Source organism: Gobio gobio (assembly GCF_949357685.1).
Source record: "Gobio gobio genome assembly, chromosome: 2".
Taxonomy (NCBI): Eukaryota; Metazoa; Chordata; class Actinopteri; order Cypriniformes; family Gobionidae; genus Gobio; species Gobio gobio.
The window spans coordinates 7,021,068-7,044,479 of record NC_137098.1 but is presented as its reverse complement, the minus strand read 5'-3'; the positions used below and the strand labels follow the sequence as shown (position 1 = coordinate 7,044,479).

Genomic DNA, 23,412 nt, shown 5'->3' with positions numbered 1-23,412 from the left:
TGTGCACTTTCTTTTTTTATACTTTTTGTAATATTACAATTGATAAAATTTTGTATCTCGATTTTCCTCACATTGGTATTTTCATAAAACTTTTAAAGTAAATCTTTCTTGTTTGTCTGGGGTTTTTTTTGTGAGTCTTCAATATTTTTGTAAATATGAGAAAACTGGAAGAAGAGAGCGATGTGGTGTATGAATTATTTGTATGTTATGGATTTTTCCCACCTCGTTCTTGGAAATAACGCCACTCAAAGTCGGACATTCGACCATACCTGTCAAGTTTTGGATTTGAAAATAAGGGACATTTTTCGGCGCCCACCGCAAGCAGTCCCACCACCCCAACCAAGCTCCAGTATCCCTTACATTTTAAGACAGGTGTTATAGCCCAAATGAAAACACAAAAGGTTATATATGATGAGCATTTATTTAAAGGCTTATTTGCATATTTTCTGTTCATTAAACATTGCTTGTTACATTTTATTTTCATTCCACACATTCTTTTCATTTCATATTGCTTTTCTTTTACAGTTTTTCTTTTCATTTCACATAACTTTTCTTTACTCTTTTAGTGAGTTATTGTACAAATTTGTTGCAGACTTTGCATTCTTTAAGACTGTTTTGGAAGGAGTGTATTTGTGGGCTGGGCCAGAGTGGTTCATTTTACATGAGAGTAGAGTGCAAACAGTTCTGTTGTCTAATGTCATCCTATTCTCTGTAACAATCTTTCGTACCATAAATACCCTTTCTGAACTTGCATTGCTATGGGCAGGGCTCGACATGAACGCTTGTTGAGTGAAAAATAATTTTACTTGCCCAACGGACAAGTATCCTGAGTAAAATGTCAAAACAAAAAATAACTAGGGAATCACCAAAGTGCAATAATGATTCTGCATTCAGTTAGTGTAAGTGGCGATCGGTAGTGGATAATATAAAACGAACTGACAAGGTTGTGCTGTTGAGGCTCGCGCAGCCTCTCGACGAGAAAATCGAAAACAAATAAGCGCCACTCATACAAAGAAACTCAGTTAACATACACGGTTAAAATGGTGAAGTTATTATATTTATAACATATGATACAGTTAAGCAACATCACACTAACAAGAGTGTTGTTTTCCTGAATACCATCACTACTGGAAATCACACTGATTTCATATGCCAGTTCCATAAACAATTAATTAACATTAAGTCACTTACATGTTATAATTAAATCCGCTGTCCCATTGATCACGGTATTTACACGAGGGTTTTTTTTGTTGGCAGGAGTGCCTTAATCCGTCTCTATCGTTACGTCCATCATCCGTGTCTGTTTTGTTTTTTTTCCCACGTTGTCACTCGTCATCTGACCTCACACACTAACCTCGCGACAACTGCTACTGCAGATGGGAGTTATCGCGAGGCTAGTTACAGAGCTCAGATTGGAAATGTTTTTGTTTTTTTACTCCGGTATTATTGTTTTTTAATAACGCAGGTTAAAATACGGGAGATTTACAGGAAAATACTAATACGGGAGGACGGCGGGAAAGAAGGGTAAAATACGGGACTTTCCCGGCCAAAACGGGATACTTGACAGGTATGCATTCGACCCAGCGTTGCCAGACGTACGGTAATTATCGTATTTGTACGATAATTTTCTCCTCTGTACGATCAATAATGAAATAATCCCATAATGTACGATAATTTCAGAATTGTGTGACTCCTCAAATGATGGTCGGCCTCTATAACGTTACTCGTTGATCTAGCTGTGGATCCAACGTCTACTCAACCGTCATGAATTATTGTGAGGAGAACGTGAACGCATTCCATCTCATCTCACGTTACGCCTTCTCGGCCAATCATTGTGGAGAATGAGTGACTCACGTGCACAAATTAACGTTCCTGCCGCGGCGCTTATGCTGCGTTCCAGGCAGGTTTTTGAGCCCGTAAATTAAAACTTCAAACCACGACTCACGACTTTGTAGTGTTCCAGGCAAAGTCACGCCAAACTGCCTGAGCGCAAGGAATTGTGTGGTAGTTAGATGTAAACAAAGCATGGCGGACCATACGGGGTGTATGCTCATTTACAATCATTTCTATCGCCAAAGGTGCTTACTCTTTGCTTATTTGAGGGAAACGGAGGAGAAAAAAAGCAAGAAAAGCTGTTATATTACTTTTATTTTACGTTATTTGTATATTTGTTTCATAAACACTACATCCGTAGGGGGCTGCCATTGTTGCTTCGCGGGCTATGTGACGTCAAAACTCGTAACTGGGAGTACATCGATCTAGTATACGAGTTCACGGGTGGGAAGTCACGGGTTTGGCTGCCGTTCCAGTGCACTTTCACGGGTAGAAGGTTGGAAAAACACGGGTTACGGGTTGCCTGGAACGCGGCATTATAGTGCGTTCAAGTCATGTCTTTTAAGATCGTATTACGTACGAATAACAGTAATTCTGTAATTTTGAAAGTATAATAATAATAAATGAAAAAAAGAATTGAGTATGACAACGTCTGGCTAGAAAATCAATCAATAAATACAAAGACAGTAGCCTAATTAGGGCCCGTATGAGGACCCTATTGGAATTGCTCTGTTTATTTTTTGTTGAAATTCTATGTTTAACGTTACTCGTCCTAGAAACTGTATCATGTGCTTGTTATAATTACAATTAGCCTAATGTATAACCAAAATAACGATACAGTTTACAGTGGCTTCGTAGATTAATAATAAAAAAATTAGATTAGAATTCTTTGTTCGTCATTTTCTATAAGCCGAGTTGACAAACCTTGCAGTATTTCCGTTAAATAGCTCATTAGGAAGGTTAAATAGTTATTTATCTGTAGTGGTAATTTGCAGGTTGTCAAAAAGTTGTTGGTTTAGATAAATAGCTGTATTCTAGCCTATGTTTGACTCGTGTAGGATCATTTTCTTCCAAATACGATAATTTTGAACTTCTGGTACGATGGTGTATTTATTCTATTTTTGACTCAAAAACACGACATGCTCTCGTTGTGTCGTGGCGACATCATGTGGTCAACGTGGACACGAAGTGGGGTATTTCATTTGGGATATTCCCACATCCAACCTTGTCTGGAACGCAGCATAAACTTGTTGTTGTTGTTGTTGTTGTTGTTGTTTTTGTTGTTGTTGTTTATTGATTGCAAACAGTAGAGATGATGTTATTGATATAACTTTGCAAAATGTATCAACAATGGTCATCTGAACATACAGAGGAGAAGGGAAACAAAGTTCACAATGATTTGCTAAAAAAAAGAAAAATAACAAAGGAAAAATAGGAAAAGGTGGGAAAAAAGGATTATTTTATACATCAGTTAGACTAGTATAGCTACAAATTAAAGTCATTACAAATTGAGGTTGTTTTACTTGCTTTCTTATTTTCCGAGGATGAAATAGTGTTAAGGTACATTTTAAATTCTTTTAAAAATAAAAATTGGTTAGATTTATAACAATGCAAGCTTTGTTTTTAGTGTGGTCAGAGTCCAAAGTATCCAACAAATAATGTCTTTAAAGGTTACAGATTTTGCTGGATATTTATCTTTAATAAATGTGTCATTATTTTTCCATAATTGCTCAGAAACATGACCAATACTAATAAACAGTTTCTGTGTGACCATGGCAAAATGAGCATCTTGTGTCAATATTAATTTTATATTCAATCATAAAACGCGGAATAAACTCGTATTGTAGACGTCACAGTTACGTCACGCCAGTTGCCCGCGCACTGTGGAAAAACAGGGGGGAAAAAAACAGGAAAAACAATGTCTTGTGCCATTGCATGTCAGAATCGGTATTCATTTTTCACAGAATACCGCCTTATAAAGCATTACAGACGTTTATGGTTGCAAGAAAGACTTGACTAATGACATCCTACCATAAAAGCATGAATTTGATGTAAACAGATCTACAAAATATTCACATAAGCTGTTCATGGGGGCATAATGCATTAGTCCTATATCTCTCAATTCGGGTTTTATAACTCGCATCATCATGATTCGGGGGGGGGGGGGGGGGGGGGGGGGGGCTATAAACTCGCAATTCTGAGAATATCGAGTTTAAATCTTGCAATTCCGATTTTTCTTCTCGGAATCGTAAAATAAAAACTCGGAATTACGAGAAAAAAGTCAGAATTGTGAGATATAAACTCGACCCTTTTTTACCCTTTTTTATCCGTTTATTCCGTGACTTCCATAGACTGCTGAACTGCCGCGATTGTGCTTTCTGTACACTAGATGGAGTTATTACCTCTCTGAGTGACCATCAGATGTTTTAGTGCTGTCCTGTAAACACCCGTTCACTGTATATGTGTGTGATAAAATCCACAAAATGAATGATGTTTCCTGACAATTATTGACTTTTGTCATTGTACTATCAAGGTGTTATTTTATCAGTCAAGTTAAAGGCACAATACGATTTTTGGATTCAAATATCCAAAAACCACTAGAACAATGTTATATGTGACTTGTGTACTCACATTATCCCAAATGTTTCCAAGAATGTTTAAATTCAGAGAAATAAGAAATTTTAACCAGGACACGTGTCCGTGCATTGCCTATCAATGACATCATCCGCGTTACCCTCAGTTTATTTGTGGAAACCATGGAAACACCAACGACTCTTTATTATGTGTTTTATTAGACATGGGAGAAAACTGTTTGGAGACATTCATAGACAGAAAACGAATAATTGTTCTACAACTCAACACAGTTAGTCTTAAATCTTGTTTTCTTGATTTACAGCGAGTCCCATGTTTTACCTTTCGACAAGTGTCTCATAGTAGCCGCCGAGCGAACACACAGAGTAGTTTTATAACACAACTTTCAACACACTCTAATGTGTGTAATATGATAAAACAGAAGCGGAAGCGCTCGTCTTCAGAATAAAAGCAAGGCGTCAGTGTTTTGACATCTAGCAGCGAAAATAGCCTATTTCATATTAGCCTACATCTTTATTTATATAGCGTGATATACATACAGATTGTTTCAATATTGCTTTACAGTGCATTTCGGCTGTCATTCATCTGAAGGAAGTCAGTTAAGTGTTGATTCAGTTCCATTCCCAACATTTTTAGATTTATTTATTTGCATTTTTCACAATGAATATTGTTTATACTGCTTTACACCGATCAGTATTAAAGCTGTCAGTAAGGAAGCCAGAGGAGACGACGACAATGAAAACAACTATTCTGGAATATACTTACATAAAGGATAGATCAACACTTAATTACCCCAAATAAATACCCCCCCCCCCACCCCATTATAACTATATGCAGATTCCCTATAGCGCCCCCTTGTGGTCTCCCGAGGCTCTGCGGATCCCAGTTTAAAAACCACAAACATCCAAACGATTAAAATACCAAAAAAAAAAAAAAGGTTTTGATGTAGGGTGGACTCCACCATACAGCTGCTGTTATCTTGTAGTCACATAATCTTCATTGCTCTGGAAGCTGACCTGAATGGTGCCTTTAGACGAGATTTGTTTCTCTTTCCGTGTTTGACATGTGAGAGTCAAAAACCACAAGAAAACAAAGATACCTAGAGGATGAAAAGAACATGATGCATGTTACACTTTTTGTATTGGTTTCATCAAGAGCCCTTCTTCATTTAGGGCCAAAAACACAAATCTAACAAATAAAGAACTGGCACTTCATGCAGAAAGGGTACAAAACAGGCCTTCACATTTTTCAACACATGGTCAGTGAAAGGAAAATGTTGTTCGTCCACCTCACAAGGTCAAAACAATAAATGATGTGCTGTTTTATTTTTCATTTAAAGGGTTAGTTCACCCAAACATGAAAATTCTGTCATTAATTACTCACCCTCATGTCGTTCGACACCCGTCAGACCTCCGTTCATCTTCAGAACACAAATGAAGATATTTTAGTTGAAATCTGATGGCTCTGAAAGGCCTCCATTGGCTCAATGCACGGTTCACTCTCAAGACCCTTAAAAGGTACTAAAGACGGCGTTACAAAGTCCATCTCACTACAGTGGTTCTACAATAACTTTATGAATCGGCGAGAATAGTTTTTGTGCGCAAAAAAACCCTAAATAACGACTTACATAGTGATGACGATTTCAAAACACGGCCTCATGAAGCTTCGAAGCGTTATGAGTCAGTGAGTCGAATCATGATTCGGATCGCGTGTCAAACCGCCAAACTGCTGAAATTTGGCGATTCAAACCGCTGAATCGACTCACTGATTCATAACACTTCGAAGCTTCATGATGCCTTGTTTTGAAATCGTCATCACTATGTAAGTCGTTATTTAGGGTTTTTTTGCGCACAAAAACTATTCTCGCCGATTCATAAAGTTATTTTAGAACCACTGTAGTGAGATGGACTTTGTAACGACGTCTTTAGTAGCTTTTAAGGGTCTTGAGAGTGAACCGTGCATTGTGCCAATGGAGGCCTTTCAGAGCCATCAGATTTCAACTAAAATATCTTCATTTCTGTTCCGAAGATGAACGGAGGTCTGACGGGTGTCGAACGACATGAGGGTGAGTAATTAATGACAGAATTTTCATTTTTGGGTGAACTAACCCTTTAACTTGTGAACATCCACCAGCCGGAGTGCCCATGAGCGCCACCAGAGGGCACTCCTCCGGACTCCTTTGCTTTCCCACCGTGAAACTGCATTTCACATAATCCATTGCCTGGACTCTTTACGGTTCAGATGTGTCTCATGAACGCCACCACAAAGTCATAAATACCAGTGGGAAGTTCATACCTGTACGAGTTGAGGGCGTGTCAGTGAGAAACATGGCGGAATCAATGGATGCAACATCTGTAGTTGAATATATCGGGCATTTCACGAGTTCGTTTACCCATCTACTCTTTAGCTGATAAGGTTTAAGCGTATTTAGCTTGCTGTCCGCGGTGGAGGGGCTCGAGGAAGCCGCTTCTACTCAAGCTTAGATTTACCCCCCAGGGACTACTAGTGCTAGGAAGAAGAGAAAGGTAAACATGAATGTAAGTAGGTGGAGCTGGGGAGGTGGAGGGATGTAAAACGACTGATGCCTGAAGGAGGAGGCTGCTTATATGCTTAGCAGTTGATTGAAAGATTAGATGGGTTCACTTCTCCCAAAATTATGTTGTGAACTTCACTTAGCAGTGACAGACTTTGTCATTTACAATAAAGTAAGCTAGCATTGTAATATAAAAATTAGCCTAATATATAACGATACAGTTTACAGAGGCTTCATAGATTCATTAAAAATGTAAAAGATTAAAACTCGCCTGATGCACATTCTTTGTTCTATAAGGAGAGTTAACAAACCTTGCAATGTCGTGGAATGTTGGAGTGCATATGATACGCAGTTTATGGCGTATTATACGCACGAACCCCCCACCAACAGTGACACCTTAAAATAAAGTGTAACCTTTCTAACTCCTGTATCAACCTCAACCCGCTGAACAATACAAGGATTGACATGAAGCCGGTCTTTTAAATAAATAATATAAAATCGCAAAACATTTTCTTGAATTGACCAAAGTTACATTTTATTTTAAGGTGTCATTGTTACAGTGTAATTATATATTTAACTAAATTATATATTTATTGTTCTTCATTTATGGGTCACACTCAGGACCTTCGGGTCAAAAATGACCCGGAGGGTGGGATTAAGATAAAAAAGATTTGAGTAAAATCAATGAAATATATTTTTGATGAATAATATTTTTTCTTTTCTTTTTGGGTGTTTTGAGATCATTTTATGATTTTTTATTAATATTTATGCAATAATTATGACCCATTTTTTCCCATTGAATATAATAAAAAACTTATATATATACAGTATATATAAATATTTTTTTATTTTTATTTTTTTATTAAAGCTGTATTTCATTTTAGAGTCAAGCCTACGCCTCATGAAAGCAATTTTTTAAATGAGATCGGTGCCATCCGGTGGACACATTGAGCATTTTTATCATGCAATAGCACATTTTTACCACTATAGTGGATCTTGCGTTTTATAAATAAATAAAAAAATCACAGCTTCATCGTAATGGTCCGAAACTTGGTGACTTTATTGGTAATTGGTATATGAACACCCCAAAAAAATTGGGGACAGGATTTGAAAAGTCTAAGTGGTCGTTAAAAAAAATAGTCACACTCTGGACCTTCGGGTCAAAAATGACCCCCATAGGAAATGAATGGGAAATTATTTTTTTTGTGCATACAATCTACAAATCAGCCAGGATGCAGAAAAAAAGGACTCAACAGTGAAGGGGGGGATCTCTAAAACATCAAGAGTGCAAAACAGACAAAAAAACTCACACACACACTTATACACACAAAAACACACGCACACACAAATTAACGCGTGCCATTCCAAAAGCTAATTGTGTTTGTGTGTGTGTGTGTGTGAGAGAGTTTTTTTGTCTGTTTTGCACTCTTGATGTTTTAGAGATTCACCCCTTCACTGTTGAGCCCTTTTTTTCTGCATCCTGGCTGATTTGTAGATTGAATGCACAAAAAAACTCTGTATTTTCATATTTTTGCCAATTTCCCATTCATTTCCTATGGGGGTCATTTTTGGACCGAAGGTCCTGAGTGTGACAATTTTTTTTACGACCACTTAGACTTTTAAAATCCTGTCCCCAATTTCTTTGGGTGTTCATATACCAAGTACCAATAAAGTCCCCAAGTTTCGGACCATTCCAATGAAGCTACGATTTTTAACATTTTTTATTTTAAAAAATTTGGGTCAGAAAATAAAGTCCAAATGTTTGTAAAATCCACTACTGTTTTATAATTGTTTAGTCTATACAGTATTTAATGCAATTACATCAGAAGTGACTGTAACACTTTATCTTAAGGTGACTTTTAAGATGTCCTTACTATTGTAATAACATGTCAATAGTTGACACCAGGACTCAGTTGTTAAAAAAATTAAATGACATGAAATTGCATGTATAGGCAAAAACATTTATTTTTCATTCACCAATCAATTTTAAGGTTTCAGGATTTTTTTTTACAAACTTTGTTTAAAGATGATTCTGAACTATATTATGAAAGATATAACGGAATGCATTGATATACTATTTTACTTTATGCAGTTTATGTGGGTAAAATGGCCATAGTTGGATTTTCCCGTCCAACACAATGTATCTATACACTGCATCTAATTTGTATTTTAATGTGTTCTTGGTGCAACATGTAATGAAAATAGAAGTGTAATAATGGGAGGAATAATTGGTAACATTTTCACAAAAATATCTCATATTTCCTAGGAATATTGATATGTAATTTCTTTCCCTATTCACTTGTTATGTCTCCAAAATGCCTGATAAACATGATTTAAGTCCTGGCGTCCACTACAGTGGACATTTATGAAATCAATGCCCTGTTTTGTAACAGAAAGTCATATTTTGATTAGAAACCCCATAACATTTTCCTGAGATGTTGATTTATAACAAACAATTTGAAATTGAATCCGATTTAAATTATAATTACAAAATATGATCATATTTCCATAAGAGTGTTAAACATTAATGTCAGCCGTTTTTAAAGACCAAGAAGAAGTTGTTGTCCTGGTGAAACCTCCAAACATTTGGGATCTCTGCAAAGCCCCAAATGTGCTCTTTACAGGACATCCAGACTGTGAAATTTCCGAGAAATTCACTAAAATATAATGTCCACCACAGTGGACAAAAGTCTATTCCTGGGTCCCAGGAGGATATACTAACCCTTACCCTAACTGTATAGTAAAGTATGTACTTCATTAATATTACTCAGTACTTATTTGAGCAAGTACAATGTAACCGTCACCTTAAAACAAAGTGTAAGAGTCAAATTTAAGAGTAATCCCTTACTTTAGGTAATTAAATTACAGTCATGCATCACACCCAACACTACTGAACACAGGCTTTTTTAAAACACATGTGCAGTTTAAAAACAGTTTTAAAGACTAAGTTAAAAGTTAAAATCTTTTACTTTATACAGGGAACCCTGTTATTAAAGGTTAAAATTAGCAACTGATTTGTATTCGATTGCACAGAAGACTGTTTTTATAATAAGGACAGTGCATTTTCTTTTGCAAATGCTCCTCTCTAGATTACATTTTTCTGATTAACTATAGAGAAGATTTCTTCTGAGATAAATGCAACGTACGTGACATTGTTTACAAGCTGTTTTACTCATGTCTTTCCGCGGTTGAAACACTGATTGAGTGATAACATAAGACTTGTTATCAGTGTCATGTCTGGTTTTCTCTGCGTGTGAAACTGGTAGCGTCAATTGTGTGAGAACTGGCACCCCGACTGAGCCTGGTTTCTCCCAAGGTTTATTTTTCTCCATTAGGTCACCTAATGGGGTTTTGGTTTCCTTGCCACTGTTGCCTCTGGCTTGGCGTGCTCAGTTGGGGAAATTATTATTTAGATTAATTTCGATGTTTAGTTGAAAAATTTAAACTAAATTAACCATTTAAACTAAATTACTGATCGAATTATTGATCTAACGCCCACACTGTCACTGTATGATACTTGAAATGTTTCCAGAATGGCTATACAGCTGATTAAAATTATGTTGCATTATTTTCCTGTTTAACACTGTAAAGCTGCTTTGAAACAATCTACATTGTTAAAAGCGCTATATAAATAAAGTTGACTTGACTTGACTTGAGTCTCACGCTGAATGCAGAGTTGGCTGTGTCGTGTTGTCAGGTTGAAGGCTAAAATAAATGCCTTTTTTCCAATAAGGTGAAATTAAATGATGAAATTACATTTTGGGATGGCCAGTCAGATGTCAGGGGTGTCAAGTGCCACCGTGAATGTGATTTCACCAAGACCAACATGTTCCTGGATCAACATCTCTAGATCAACCAATCAGATTTGAGGGACAAGTTTACAGTTTATGTCATGTTTATTCTTACAACCAGGCTATTCACTTATCATTTCCCTCTGATTTTAGAGAAAAGGTATGGGTAGGGTTAGGTTTGACCCCAATGTCACCCAGACACCCCTCTGGCTCCATCACTGCACAAGCAGCACAAATACATGTGCCATTTCCCCTTTGAGCACAATATCTGAAAGATTACTTCTGATTTATTAGAGGAACATCTCGGGGATTCCATAATAAGATTTTGATATGGGGTCACTCCATGTCAACTCAACCAGAGGTCCTCACCTAAAAATGTAGGTTTTTGATCTTTTTTTTTTTTGATGAAAGAAATACATAAATGAAGAAGAACGCCAAGATATTAAATGTCATGGATGTATATTTACTGAGTGATCCACTGTTTTGTAGAGGGGGGTCAAAATGACAAGTTTCAGATGAGATTTGGAGCCAAATTACAGGGGGTACAAATGACTTCAGAAAGATGGCAGCATCATTCATTTATTTTCACAGAGATTGGTAAGTCTGTCAGTAAAATCTGTTGACTTTAGCCATCTTTGTCTCATTATATGCCAACGGCGACAGTTCAAAAATGGGGAAAAGTGTTTTTTGCCCCAGGTTTGTATGCCTGTAACCCAGGGGTCTCCAAACTCAGTCCTGGAGGGCCACTGTCCTGCAGACTTTAGCTCCAACCCCAATTAAACACACCTGAAACAGCTAATTAAGGTCTTACTAGGCCCTTGTAAGCATAGAAGGCTAGATGTCTCGTCCGTGCTGCTGGCCAATGGAGGTTGACGTCCGCACCTGGCGGCCATCTTGTCACAAGCCGCGTTTCGATTACCCTTCAAATTGCGCAAATTGAAATTGCGAATTGAAAATACGCCCAATGGAAACGCATCAATTTTGCAAAAACTCCCATATATCGCAAAAAGGTTTTTACGCTCGCATGAGGTGGTTTTTCAGGCAATTCGAAAAAGGAAATTTTCGCAAAACTGCAATGGAAACAGCTTTTTCGCATTTACAGGTCACCTGGTACTGTCACGCATTGCTCTCACATAGGGCCTACATTTTTCCACTCAAGTATGTACGAGATCTTATGTCGTTAAAACGACATATATTTTCTCCTAATAAGGAAAGTGGCGTAACTTTATAATGACGGACCCCGGTGCAACCACAAATATCATAACTATCTATAGGCCTGTAATTATGACATATATTCAAGAAATTTATTAAAACAGAAAGACGCTATAGTTTCAGCCTTTCTTAAAGACTAGGTCTATCCATTCCCGACGATCTTGGTTTGCTTCTTATTTATTAAATATAGCCTACAGCCAAATAGTTGATTAAACATTGATCAAAATTAAAATACAATTTATACAAAACGAAATTAATTTTAAAGAAAGACTTTCTAGAAAACACAATTCAATTGTGTTCAAAATCCATGTCTCCAGACATATGCGCATCTGATTATGTTGTCTTACTCATGCTGCTCACTTTTCATAATCAGCATATGAAATTAAAAGATTATAATATTTAGACATAGCCTAACTATATGAAACTAAATAGGCTACGTTTTCTTTAACCCTCTTTACGACGAAGTCGTTGTCGCCTTTTGATGAATTTTTTCCTTATTCCAGCGGAAACTTAAAATACTCCGTCATTTTTAGCCATACAGATAAGTGCAAGACATAATTATAAACTATAAACTGTCTACTTTTATTTGTGTACATTCACGATAACAGCAAAGGCCGTGGACTCAGGGAACAGCTTATTTTGCACTCCACTCCAAACGCTGTCTTCATTTTAAAAATATATTTTGTTTATTAAACGCAAAGTTTTTAATTTCAAAAGCATTTCTAAATTCAGTTTATATTTCCAAAAAACAAAATTCCGAGCCAAAATAACGAAGTGGTAAAAAAAACGTTGAGTTACCACCATGCAAATTCAAACTTTTCGCTCGTCTCTGTATGTGGCAATGCGCCTGGCGTATGTAAAAGTCAATCATTCTTTACAGATGATGGTATGTTTGGACAGAAGACGAGTTCTTTATTAAACTCATAAAAAAAAACAATAGAATATAAAATGCCACAATTTATCATAACACCTCATATGTGCCGCTCAAGTATAAGGTGCTTTCCTTGCCATCAGTGCTATAACACGCACGTCTCTTTCCATTAATAATAATGGCGTGCGGTGGCTGGGATATACATAAACCTAATAACATACGTAGCATGATTTTTGGAATGATTTATCACGAGAGGAAAAAAAATGTTTTAGTCGCATAACATCAGTTAATGGAAACACTGTCATTTCGCAATATTTTTTTGTCGACTTTTAGAAAATATCGCAAGAGTTTTGCGCAAATCTGTAATGGAAACGCGGCTACAGGCAGCTCGCTCACTCATAACATTGTGTTTTAATGGTGCATGTACTTTTTAAATAACCACAACTTGCTCAATTTTCTACTGATTTTCAAACTGTTTGATTTGTTATAAACGTCAAAGATGTAGTTATGACACTGCATACTTATGAATAATTATTAATAATTTATTCAAGCATCCAGAATTATAGCCACCTTAATAACGTTTGTAAGAAAACAAACCATTTGTAAATCCGTCAAGATTTCAGCGAGATAAGAGTATTTGTGTTGGTGCAGATCATCAGGTACCACAGAGCCCGCCTTGCCTGTGACAAGATGGCCGACCGGTGATGGCGTTAGAGACTCCGCCGTAAGACATCTAGCCTTTATTATGTATATCTATGCTTGTAAGACACTGATTAGCTGTTTCAGGTGTGTTTAATTGGGGTTTGAGCTAAACTCTGCAGGACAGTGGCCCTCCAGGACTGAGTTTGGAGACCCTGTGTAACTCAAGAAGTATTCAAGATATCTTAATATCCTTTTATAATTTGGTTTTTAATAAACATTTCTTTAGGCATCTTTATTTGAAAGGCCCTGTGTGCTTCAATCCCAAATATGGAGATCTCAATGTGGGCCCAAGAGTCAATTGTACACATTTTCAGTGGTCAAAAACCAAATGTGGGTCACTTTGCATATAAAGCTGATGGTTTTTTTTTTCTTTTAAAGAGGAATTTCTGAACAACAAATAATGTTGAAACTAGAAATGTATCTCGTTTTTTTTTCTATAAGCACAATATCTTATCTGTCTGAGTGCCGTTAATACTCTTTTCCCAAAGTTTGTGTGCCTGTAACTCAAAAAGCATTAAATATATCTTAATATCCTTCTTGATTCTAGTTCTTAAATTTTCTTTTGGTATCTTCATTTTCAAGGCCCAACATGGTTCAGTCCCAGAGATATTGGGATGTCAAAGCGGTAACATGTAGTTACTTTACTGTGTATTTGAACTTTTGCTAGCTTCAGAAGCTGTTAAAATGAACAATATACCTTCTTTCAAATATCTCTGAAACTGATTCAAACATAGATTCTTATGAATACACATTTAAGAGCAAGTTAATGTGCCTCAACTTGAGCATTTCAGTGTATTTTTGGCACTCAGAGAGGGAAACAAGACACATTTCTAGTTTCAACATTATTTGTTTTATCTTTAAAAGATAAAAGCATCAGCTGTATATGCAAAGTGACCCACTTTTGGTTTTTGGCCACTCAATGTGTAGTTGACCAAATGACTCATGGAGCCATATTAAGACCTCCGTATCTCTCGGATTGAACAACATAGGGCCTTTAAAACGGAGATACCCAAAGACATGTTTATTAAAAACCAACATCTAAAAGGATATTAAGATATCTTTAATACTATTTGAGTTTCAGGCGTGCAAACTTGGGGCAAAAAACACCAGAAGTGCTTTTCCATCATTTTCGAACTGTCACCGTTGGCATATAATGCAACAAAGATTGCTAAAGTCAACAGATTTTAATAATAGACATACCAATCTCTGTGTGAAAATAAAATAATAATGCTATCATCTTTCTAAAGCCATTTTTACCCCCTGTAATTTGGCTTCTCAGGTGAAAATCGTATTTTAACCCCCCTTTACAAAATAGTGGATCACTCAGTAAATATACTTTCATTAAAGTTTATAATTTGGCTTTCATCACTATTTATCCTATTTAACCCCGAATGTACCTTTAAAGTTTGTATACTTTTCATGCTATAATATGATAGTTTTCACTCAAAAGACAAAAAAAAACCCTTGTACCCTGTTGATGAAAGTGCCAGTTAGGCCTATATATGATTGACTACACAAGCTTTAGTTCCAATGAACACTGCAACAAGTTCTTACCCTGAAAACTGTTGAGAATGGTGAAAATATAGACCGAAGGGAGACTCATTGGGCCATGGGTGGAGAAGGCCAGACCCCAGGGCACGCCCAGAACACAGCAGAGCCCGAGTAGAGACACCCAGTCTTTCCATGCCCTCCTCTGATGGTCTTTAAACTGAAGAGCCTGTGATCTTAACTGACGCATCTTAACCATCACCACCACCAGCATAGCCATGTTAAAGAGCAGCACCAGCCCGAGATACCCGTTCACTGTGATGTAGCTCACCGTCTGTGAGGTCACCCAGCATCTAAACCATGAGAAGCTGTTACAGGCCTGAGAGATGCCAGGGAAGTAGAAATGCATTGTCATTTTTGAATAGATTGAACTTACAGATGTTTGTCTGTTGAGTTTTCTTTATCCTTGTAAAAGGGATTTTCGCCATAGGCTTTAGTCACACCGCATATCATCACTGTAAGCGTGGGGACACCTATAGGAAAAGATTCATACAGTAAATAGATCTAATACACATTTAAATGTCAGTTCACCCAAACGAATCGCAAAGTCTGTCATCATTTACTCATCCTCATGTCTGTTAAAACCGTTGTTCATCAGAATGTCCTGCATGCTCTTCTTCTTACATTGAACGCACCTGAACTGAATTCGATTCCACGATTGACACGGAATTACAATTTAAATTTGAAGGAAAGGAAGTGGGTTTAAGTTTGGATGGTGCATTTTCATGTGTATTCTCAAAAAGGGGGGTGACTGTTTAATTTTCAAACCTAAAATGGTTCTTCTATGGCATCGCCGTGAAAAACCCTTTTTGGTTCTTCCTGGAACCTTTATTTTTAAGAGTGTACTTGTCCGGTCGGGCAAGTAAAATTATCTTTCACTTGCCCCTTCAAAAAATCCACTTGTCCCGGACAAGCGTTAATGTCGAGCCCTGGGCTGGATTCTGTGATTCCGTCCACTGCATAGCGGAAATCGTAGGGCCCATGAGTAATGTGTGAATAGTGTTTATTGACTTCAGAATGTGAATTTGAACTCACCCCATCCCACAAGACTTAGTTTAAGCAGGTATCTCTTGATGTAGATGTTGAAGACCCGCACCAGCAGCAGGTACAGGTTGAAGCCCTCAATGGCTGTCCAAGTGAACGTGGCTAAAAGGCACCAGTGTAGGAGAAGTCCTAGAGCCTCACACGCTGAGTCAGGGACTCTCTGTCCCGAAAACCACACACTGCACAAGAACGAGATGTGCAGCAAGAACAAGGAACCTGAGAGCTGTACATGAATGAAGACTGAATGCTCGCATTGCTTCTTCCTGTTGGGTAGATGGTGAGAGATAATACATATGTACCACAGAACATCTCATTCTGTAACCGTCAGGTGTCTAAAATATCCGATTTAATAATAAGCTTACCTTTGACACAGAAACATGACAATCATAAGGCCTGTAAATGCTATTGAAAGGGCAGAGCCAACGTATGAAATGTAGTTGAGATGGACAATATGGGACTCTTCAGGAACTTGAGGACTCTTTCAGAAACAATGAGGGCAAAAAAGTGCATTTTAAATGAGTCATGAACAGCCAAGTTTAATCTAAAAGCCAAAAAAGGTGACCGAAGGCCATCATGTGGCAAATGCACTTACAATGAGCAATGCAAAAAAGCTCAGATGATTACAACTGCATACAATGTCGCCATCGTCAATGCTAGTCTTACAGCCATCTGTACTCCAGTTACCTGACAAACACACACACATTGCATGTACAGTAAGTCAATGCCACAACATCTATTCAAATGAGAACTGTCTGTAAATAATGACATTAGCTTTTTACTCTCATAATAACAGTTACAAAATAGGTCATTGTCAGAAAACAGATGCAGATGCTACAGATACAGATCTTGACTTTCAACCTCAGACCGACACAACAGAGACCCCCCTATTTAGGGTTGCCCGCTAATAGCAACTAAACGTTAGTTGACGAGAAGAGGCTTGATCGACCAAATTTTAATTGGTCAGTTGGTTAAATTTCTTTTTTTAAAAATCACATGAAGTGGCGAAGTCCATGAGGTATTTATGTCCAAACGTTCGCCTATCATTCATCGACCTCAAACATGGCTTACCGTTGAAAAAATGTTAGTAGTCTAAAGTTAGCCACTTTATATGGGCGCGGATGGAAGTGATGTTTAGAATGGCCAGCTATAGAGACACACCGGGGGGGACAATCAAACGCTCTCCATTGACTTTGCATTGCATGAGGTTGCCTCATTGTCATTTCGGACTTATAACAAAAAACAGAACAATGTCTAAAAGCTGATATGTGACAAGGGGCCCTATTTTAACGATCTGAAACGCAAGTGTCAAAGCGCGAAGCGCAAGTAACTTTGTGGGCGGGTCTCGGCGCTGTTGCTATTTTCCCGGCGGGATAAATGGCTCTTGCGCCCGGCGCAAATCTAAAATGGGTTGGTCTGAAGTAGCTTCATTATTCATAGGTGTGGTTTGGGCGTAACGTGAATAAACCAATCCGAGCGTCATCCAACATTCCCTTTAAAAGCAGGTGCGCAAGTTCCATTATGGATTGCTATTATTATGGCGTATTTACCAGGCGCACGCCAGGAGCGGTTCACAGCCGAGGAGACTGATGTTCTTGTAAGAGCAGTGAAAGACAGAGAAGTGAAGTTGTAATGTTGTACATTATGGTAAAGGTGATTTCACAGTCTTTTTTTTTTCAGTCTTTCAGTTTTTTCAGTTTTTCAGTCGATTTTTTTTCCTGGTTCTTGACGGACAAACCAATTTGTCAGATGTCCTTATATACATAGGCCTATATGTCTTGCCACTATTGGGCAAACAGGTCTTATCCTCAATTATTACAATTAGCCTGAATCATTTGTAAGCTAGATTTATGCCTATTTTTTCACATCTTCGTGGCACACCACAATGATTTCCGTCATCTCATGTGTTAATTTTTTTTAGTGTAACAATTTATGATTTGCAAAAATAACTGTTGCATCTGTGTAGATTACATGAGCAAAGTGTATGCGCGTTGTGCACGCTATACATTATGGTCAAGCATGCGCCCTTAAAATAGCATAATGAACAACGCGCAACGCGCCACTGACTTTAGACTAGGTTTTTTCTGGTCAGTGGCGCAATTGTTTAATGGAACAGCAAAATAGCACCAGGGATTGTTTGCGCCGGAACACGCCTCCTTTTTTGCGCTGAACCGCCCAGGGAGCGCAAGTTCATTCACTAGTTTAGCGACGTGCTTCTGTGGAGGGAAAAGCGCGCTTTGCGCGGGTGCAAAATAGGAATGACACATGCGTCGGTGTACAAAGTCAATTGCGCTGGGTGCAAGATAGGGCCCAAGGTGTACAGCAAACAAGCTAAAAAACACAGAAATAAGTTTTTATAAGCTGTCGACCCAAAAAAATGAGCGTTTAAGAAGATAAAAGTGGATACAGGCAATACGAAGTGAAGCTTCAGCAGGAACAATGGTTAAATTTTGGGATCCTGACACTCAGTATGCCTCAATATGTCTATGTGTTCAGTAAACATTTTGTCACTGTTAAGTCAAATATCCAAATGTCCGTTTTATATATTATATTTACTGTGGCTGATTACGTTCCCCTCTAGTCGCCATAGTTCTCAGTGTAATATAGCATGTCACGCTCTGTCTCAGTGGCCTGAATCCACTTTTTTGTCCTTAAACGCTCGTTTTTGGGTTCAACAGCTTATAAAAAGTTCTGGGTTTTTGGTTCTGGCTTTTGTTTAGCTTGTTTGCTGTACACTTTGTCACATATCAGCTTTTATATATTGTTCAGTTTTTTTGTTATAAGTCCGAAATGACAAGGAGGCACCTTCACGCAATACAAAGTCAAAGGAGACGGTTTGATTGTTTTCCCCCCCGGTGGGCGTGGTCTTCAGCTTATGACGCGTGTCATTCTGTCTCTATAGTAAAAGTTCCACAAGTAAGCCTCACTCCCCAGGCCTCAAGAGGCGCACTAGCGGCTTACATTAGAGGCTGTGATCTATTATGAGAAGTGCGCTCTAACCAGGACGCTTCCATGCCGGAAACACCGGTTCAAGTCCTGCTGGTTTATGCGTGTGCTTGAGTGTTTATGTCATATTTTAAATGCTCATTATTATGGTTTAGTATATTTAAGTAATTAAATTAATATCATAAAGGTGTGACAACTCAACTAATAGCTTAAATGAATGACTACCAGTTGACCACGAAAATTATTCATCGGGGCAGACTAACTTTCACAGCATGGATAAGCAGGCTTGGGTAACCTTGTTACTCAAAATAGCAACCCTTAACCACAGTCGTTGAATATGACAGACTTTCCTGTTGAAAACCATACTGCCATACACTCCTTTGAGGCCAGCCTCATCACTACTGCAGTAGACAAACGGAGACGCAGAAAGCTCAACGCTCTAACATCTAGCCAGTTTGTGTGCGACACCTGTGGTCGGCCATGTGCTTCAAGGATAGGCCTCTGTTCACATCGTAGGACGCACCAACAACAACAACTGTGACAAGATCTGTCGTGCAAACAGCTCAGACCACCAATGTAGCGCTTTTAGGTTAGGCTTAAAATTAGTAACCATGAGCGTCGGAAGAAAAAAAAAAATTGGTGGGTCCTCTCTCAGAAAAATGGAGTAGATGCCATTTACATTGAGTACAAATAACCACCTTGTTTACTAAACGTCTGGTTGGGCCAGACAAAATAACGGAAATCAGTGAATCATTTAGAGTAGCAATAGTGTAGGGGTAAGAAATAATTTTTTTAGAAAGGCATTTATTTTCAATAAAAATGAAGAAAATATTAGAAAAGTGGAAATAAAGCATCTAACATGTGTTTAATAATAAGTGTTTTCTCGGTTAGGGGTAGGTAAACAGACGTGCTGATTTAGAGACGGTAAAAGTGTGTGGGTCCAATATCATTGGTCTTAAAAAGTGTGTGGGTCCAATATCATTGGTCTTAAAAAGTGTGTGGGTCCAATATCATTGGTCTTAAAAAGTGTGTGGGTCCAATATCATTGGTCTTAAAAAGTGGGTGGGTCGTGTCCCCCACATACAATGGTTCCGACGCCCATGCATGTGTAACAGAGGCCAGCTAGTAGTTGCTGTGCGAGTAAACCAACTCTGTTCAACGCTCATGCTGGTGGACCCGGGTTCGAGTCCCGCTTGGAGTGGGTGGTTTGAACAGGAGGGGTTGCATTGGTGCCGTGACCCGGATGGGAGTGAGGTTTAAGGGGGTGAGTGTAACGGAGGCCAGCTTGTAGTCGCTGTGCGAGTAAACCTCACTCCTCTGATCTCAAGAGATGCTCTAGCGACTGACGCTAGGGGTTGCAGCCTTTAGCCTCCTTGCTAGAGCGTCCAACGCTCATGCTGACGAACCCGGGTTTGAGTCCCGCTTAGAGCGGGCGGTTTGAACAGGAGGGGTTGCTTTGGTGCCGTGACCCGGAGGGGAGTGAGGTTAAGGGGGGTGAGTGTGACGGAGGCCAGCTAGTAGTCGCTGTGCGAGTAAACCTCACTCCTCTGATCTCAAGAGACGGTCTAGCGACTGACGCTAGGGGTTGCAGCCTTTAGCCTCCTTGTTAGAGCATCCGACTCTCATGCCGACAGATCCGGGTTCGAGTCCTGCTTGGAGCGGGCGGTTTGAACAGGAGTGTTTACACATGAATTACTATTGGTACTAGATTGTGATTACATTTTGTGGACTGGTGTAATGGTTTAACTATCAACCACTAAAAAAAAACATACATTTTTGACGACTAATGTGTATACTTAGGGGCTGCACCCATCCTGCTACTTTGGGCCTGAAGTGCGAAAAAATGATTTCTTCAAATTAATGCACACACAAATAGCACAGCTTTTGAGATTGGCCTAGATGTTGGAGGATAGTACATTTGTTTCAGTTTATATAGAGAGGTTTTAATTTAATCAAATAATTAATTTTCCGCTCTGAAGATGGTGTGAAAATCATACTGACCTCTACCGTTTTCATCGAGATGCCAGAAGACACAGATTCCTCTTTCATTCTGCAATAATAAAGTTGCACTTTTACAGAAGTGAAAATTGGCAGTTGATAAATAAAAAACACATGTCCAAGGTGTATTTTTACAGTTGCATTATGGGGTAATGTGAAAGCATCTCACCAGACTGCTATTCTTGAATATGAGCTGAATAGGCTGAGAAAGGTTGTGAACTTCTTTCACACCAAGCCAAACACCCAACACTCTTTGCCCATGCAATATTGCCTCTGACTCATTTGGGTCATTTCTCTTCTGTGTCAAGACCACAATGACAAATGATCAGGAGAAAAAAACTGTTATGAAATGCAGATGTTCCCAAAAGAAGACAAATAAGCAATGCTTTGAGGGACAGACATACAGCACTCTTGTGTACCTTGGAGTCTGAACTGCTGCTGACCCTGAATATGGTCTCATTGAGAAGAGACACAATCAAATTCACTTCTGTATCATTGTTTCCCCCCTGTCCATTTCTGCTCCTCTGTAATGCTTCGTCAGAGATGTGGATTATAAATCCTTTTTCTGTATCGAGGGTTGCCTGCAAAAACAAAGGTGAAGACACAATCTAGTGCGTGACCTGTACCGCTGACTATGTTACTGACACAACATTTTTGAACTTCCAATCAGTCTTACCTCTGCGGAGGAGATTTGTTTAGATATATAGTTTGGAGTTTTGAACCTAGGTGTTATGGAGGAGCAATTTCTCATTCCACTTTCTATACACCTGTAAAAAAATACGTAACACTTTATAACAAGTATACAGTAACAAAGCACTTATAAATTATTTGCAAACGTAATAATGTTTTTTATACTGTATAAACTGTATATTCTTTCCCCCTACACTACCCCTAAACCTACCCATCACCGGAAACATTCTGCATTTTTAGCAAATCTTAGTCTGATTTATAAGATGTTCTCCTCAAAAAATGTCCCCACAAGGACGAGGTTTTCGGATATTGCCATCTTTGTGGGGACATTTTGTCCCCATAACGTAGGGTTTACCAGGCCACACACACACACACACACACACACACACACACACACACACACACACACACACACACACACACACACACACACACACACACACACACACACACACACACACACACACACACACACACACACACACACACACACACACACACACACACACACAGGGAGACTTTCAATAGAAATAATGATTTTTATACTGTACAAACTGTATATTCTGTCCCTTAAACCTAACTGATGTATTTTAACAATGTGATCTTATGAGTATTTGTATGTATTTCATATTAAAGTGGTTATGTTTAGCTTTGGCGATACAGTTAAGGGATTTGTAAACATTTTAATGAACTCTTAATAATATTGTAATTAATGTCTAATAAAGGTTGGTTTAAAGCACATAATTAACTACATTTTCCAATATTTTCCAAAATTATGACCTAATCTAAAGTGAGAACTATTTACGGTTAATAAGTTGTTTTGGATAATGAGTTAGATAATGCATTATCTAACTCTTTGAGCACATTAAACAAAAATGTGTTAATTACAGTGACAATGAATAAAGAATTTACTGTGTTAAAAGTGTTACCAAAATGTTACCGTTTAACATTATACATTTTTACCTGCAAACCATCCTTTCCATTTTGTATTTTTTTATTTTAACTTGTTACAAGATTTTTAGATAACAACACTCACCGTGGAATATTAGAATGTTCCATACACTCTTTGGAAACCAAATGACAAGGGATACCTGGAAACACAGGGAGATAAATAGTATTTGTAATCACTTATTCAAATCCAAATCTTGATCTCAGTACTTATACACACAGATTTAATTCAATGTTACTACGTCACAACAGTGTAAACATGATTATAATCTATTTTATAGTTAAAATGACTTGGTTATATTTATAATTTAGAGCTGAAATGTAAAAATGTAGTGCATATTCATACTTACACGCTCCAGGCTGTATTGTGTAGGAAAATATCCAAAGAACTAAGCAGTGTAAGCCTCTCATTTCTCTTGCTGAATGCTCTATTCCTCTTGTGAACGTGTGTGTGTCTACCACTCTGAAAAGTTCTCGTGTGTTGCTGTGGTTTCCTGTGTAACATTCGTTTTAAAATTCATTTCATTGCAAAGTAAGGAGCCATGACGCATTTAACTGGAAACTTACCAACACCAAGACATAATGTGATGCTAAGGTCAAAACATGCCAGACATTACTAATAACCGAATAAAAAAAAAAATCAATAAAACGAAACTATTAAACACATTTGTTCAAAGTAACCACATATGTTGCATTAAAATGGCATT

General features: G+C 38.1%; 1 protein-coding gene across 3 annotated transcripts; it reads right to left on the bottom strand.

Moving 5' to 3' along the window:
* Positions 1-4,594: 4,594 nt before the first annotated feature.
* Positions 4,595-23,291, bottom strand: adgrg3 (adhesion G protein-coupled receptor G3). Of its 3 annotated transcripts, XM_079845368.1 has the most exons (12): positions 23,056-23,140; positions 22,794-22,848; positions 21,744-21,834; positions 21,487-21,648; positions 21,237-21,365; positions 21,071-21,119; positions 16,719-16,810; positions 16,489-16,604; positions 16,118-16,389; positions 15,459-15,555; positions 15,089-15,375; positions 4,595-5,524 (listed from the first exon to the last, which is right to left on the bottom strand). In XM_079845368.1, the coding sequence occupies exons 1-12, from the start codon at positions 23,114-23,116 to the stop codon at positions 5,400-5,402; spliced, it is 1,536 nt and encodes a 511-aa protein (XP_079701494.1). In that variant the 5' UTR covers positions 23,117-23,140; the 3' UTR covers positions 4,595-5,399. The 3 variants fall into 3 exon arrangements, with proteins under 3 accessions (XP_079701494.1, XP_079701495.1, XP_079701496.1); XM_079845369.1 differs by lacking the exon at positions 22,794-22,848 and having other exon boundaries at positions 4,604-5,524; positions 22,997-23,291; XM_079845370.1 differs by lacking the exons at positions 21,237-21,365; positions 22,794-22,848 and having other exon boundaries at positions 4,604-5,524; positions 22,997-23,188.
* Positions 23,292-23,412: the final 121 nt, after the last annotated feature.

Excerpts from the sequence above, each read along its gene's own strand:
- adgrg3 (XM_079845368.1), bottom strand. The coding sequence starts at position 23,116 with ATGAGAGGCTTACACTGCTTAGTTCTTTGGATATTTTCCTACACAATA. Across the intron at positions 16,605-16,718 it reads GCTTTTTTGCATTGCTCATT|AGTCCTCAAGTTCCTGAAGA; the intron begins GTAAGTGCATTT and ends TGTTTCTGAAAG. Across the intron at positions 15,376-15,458 it reads AACTCAACAGACAAACATCT|ATGCTGGGTGACCTCACAGA; the intron begins GTAAGTTCAATC and ends CTCATGGTTTAG.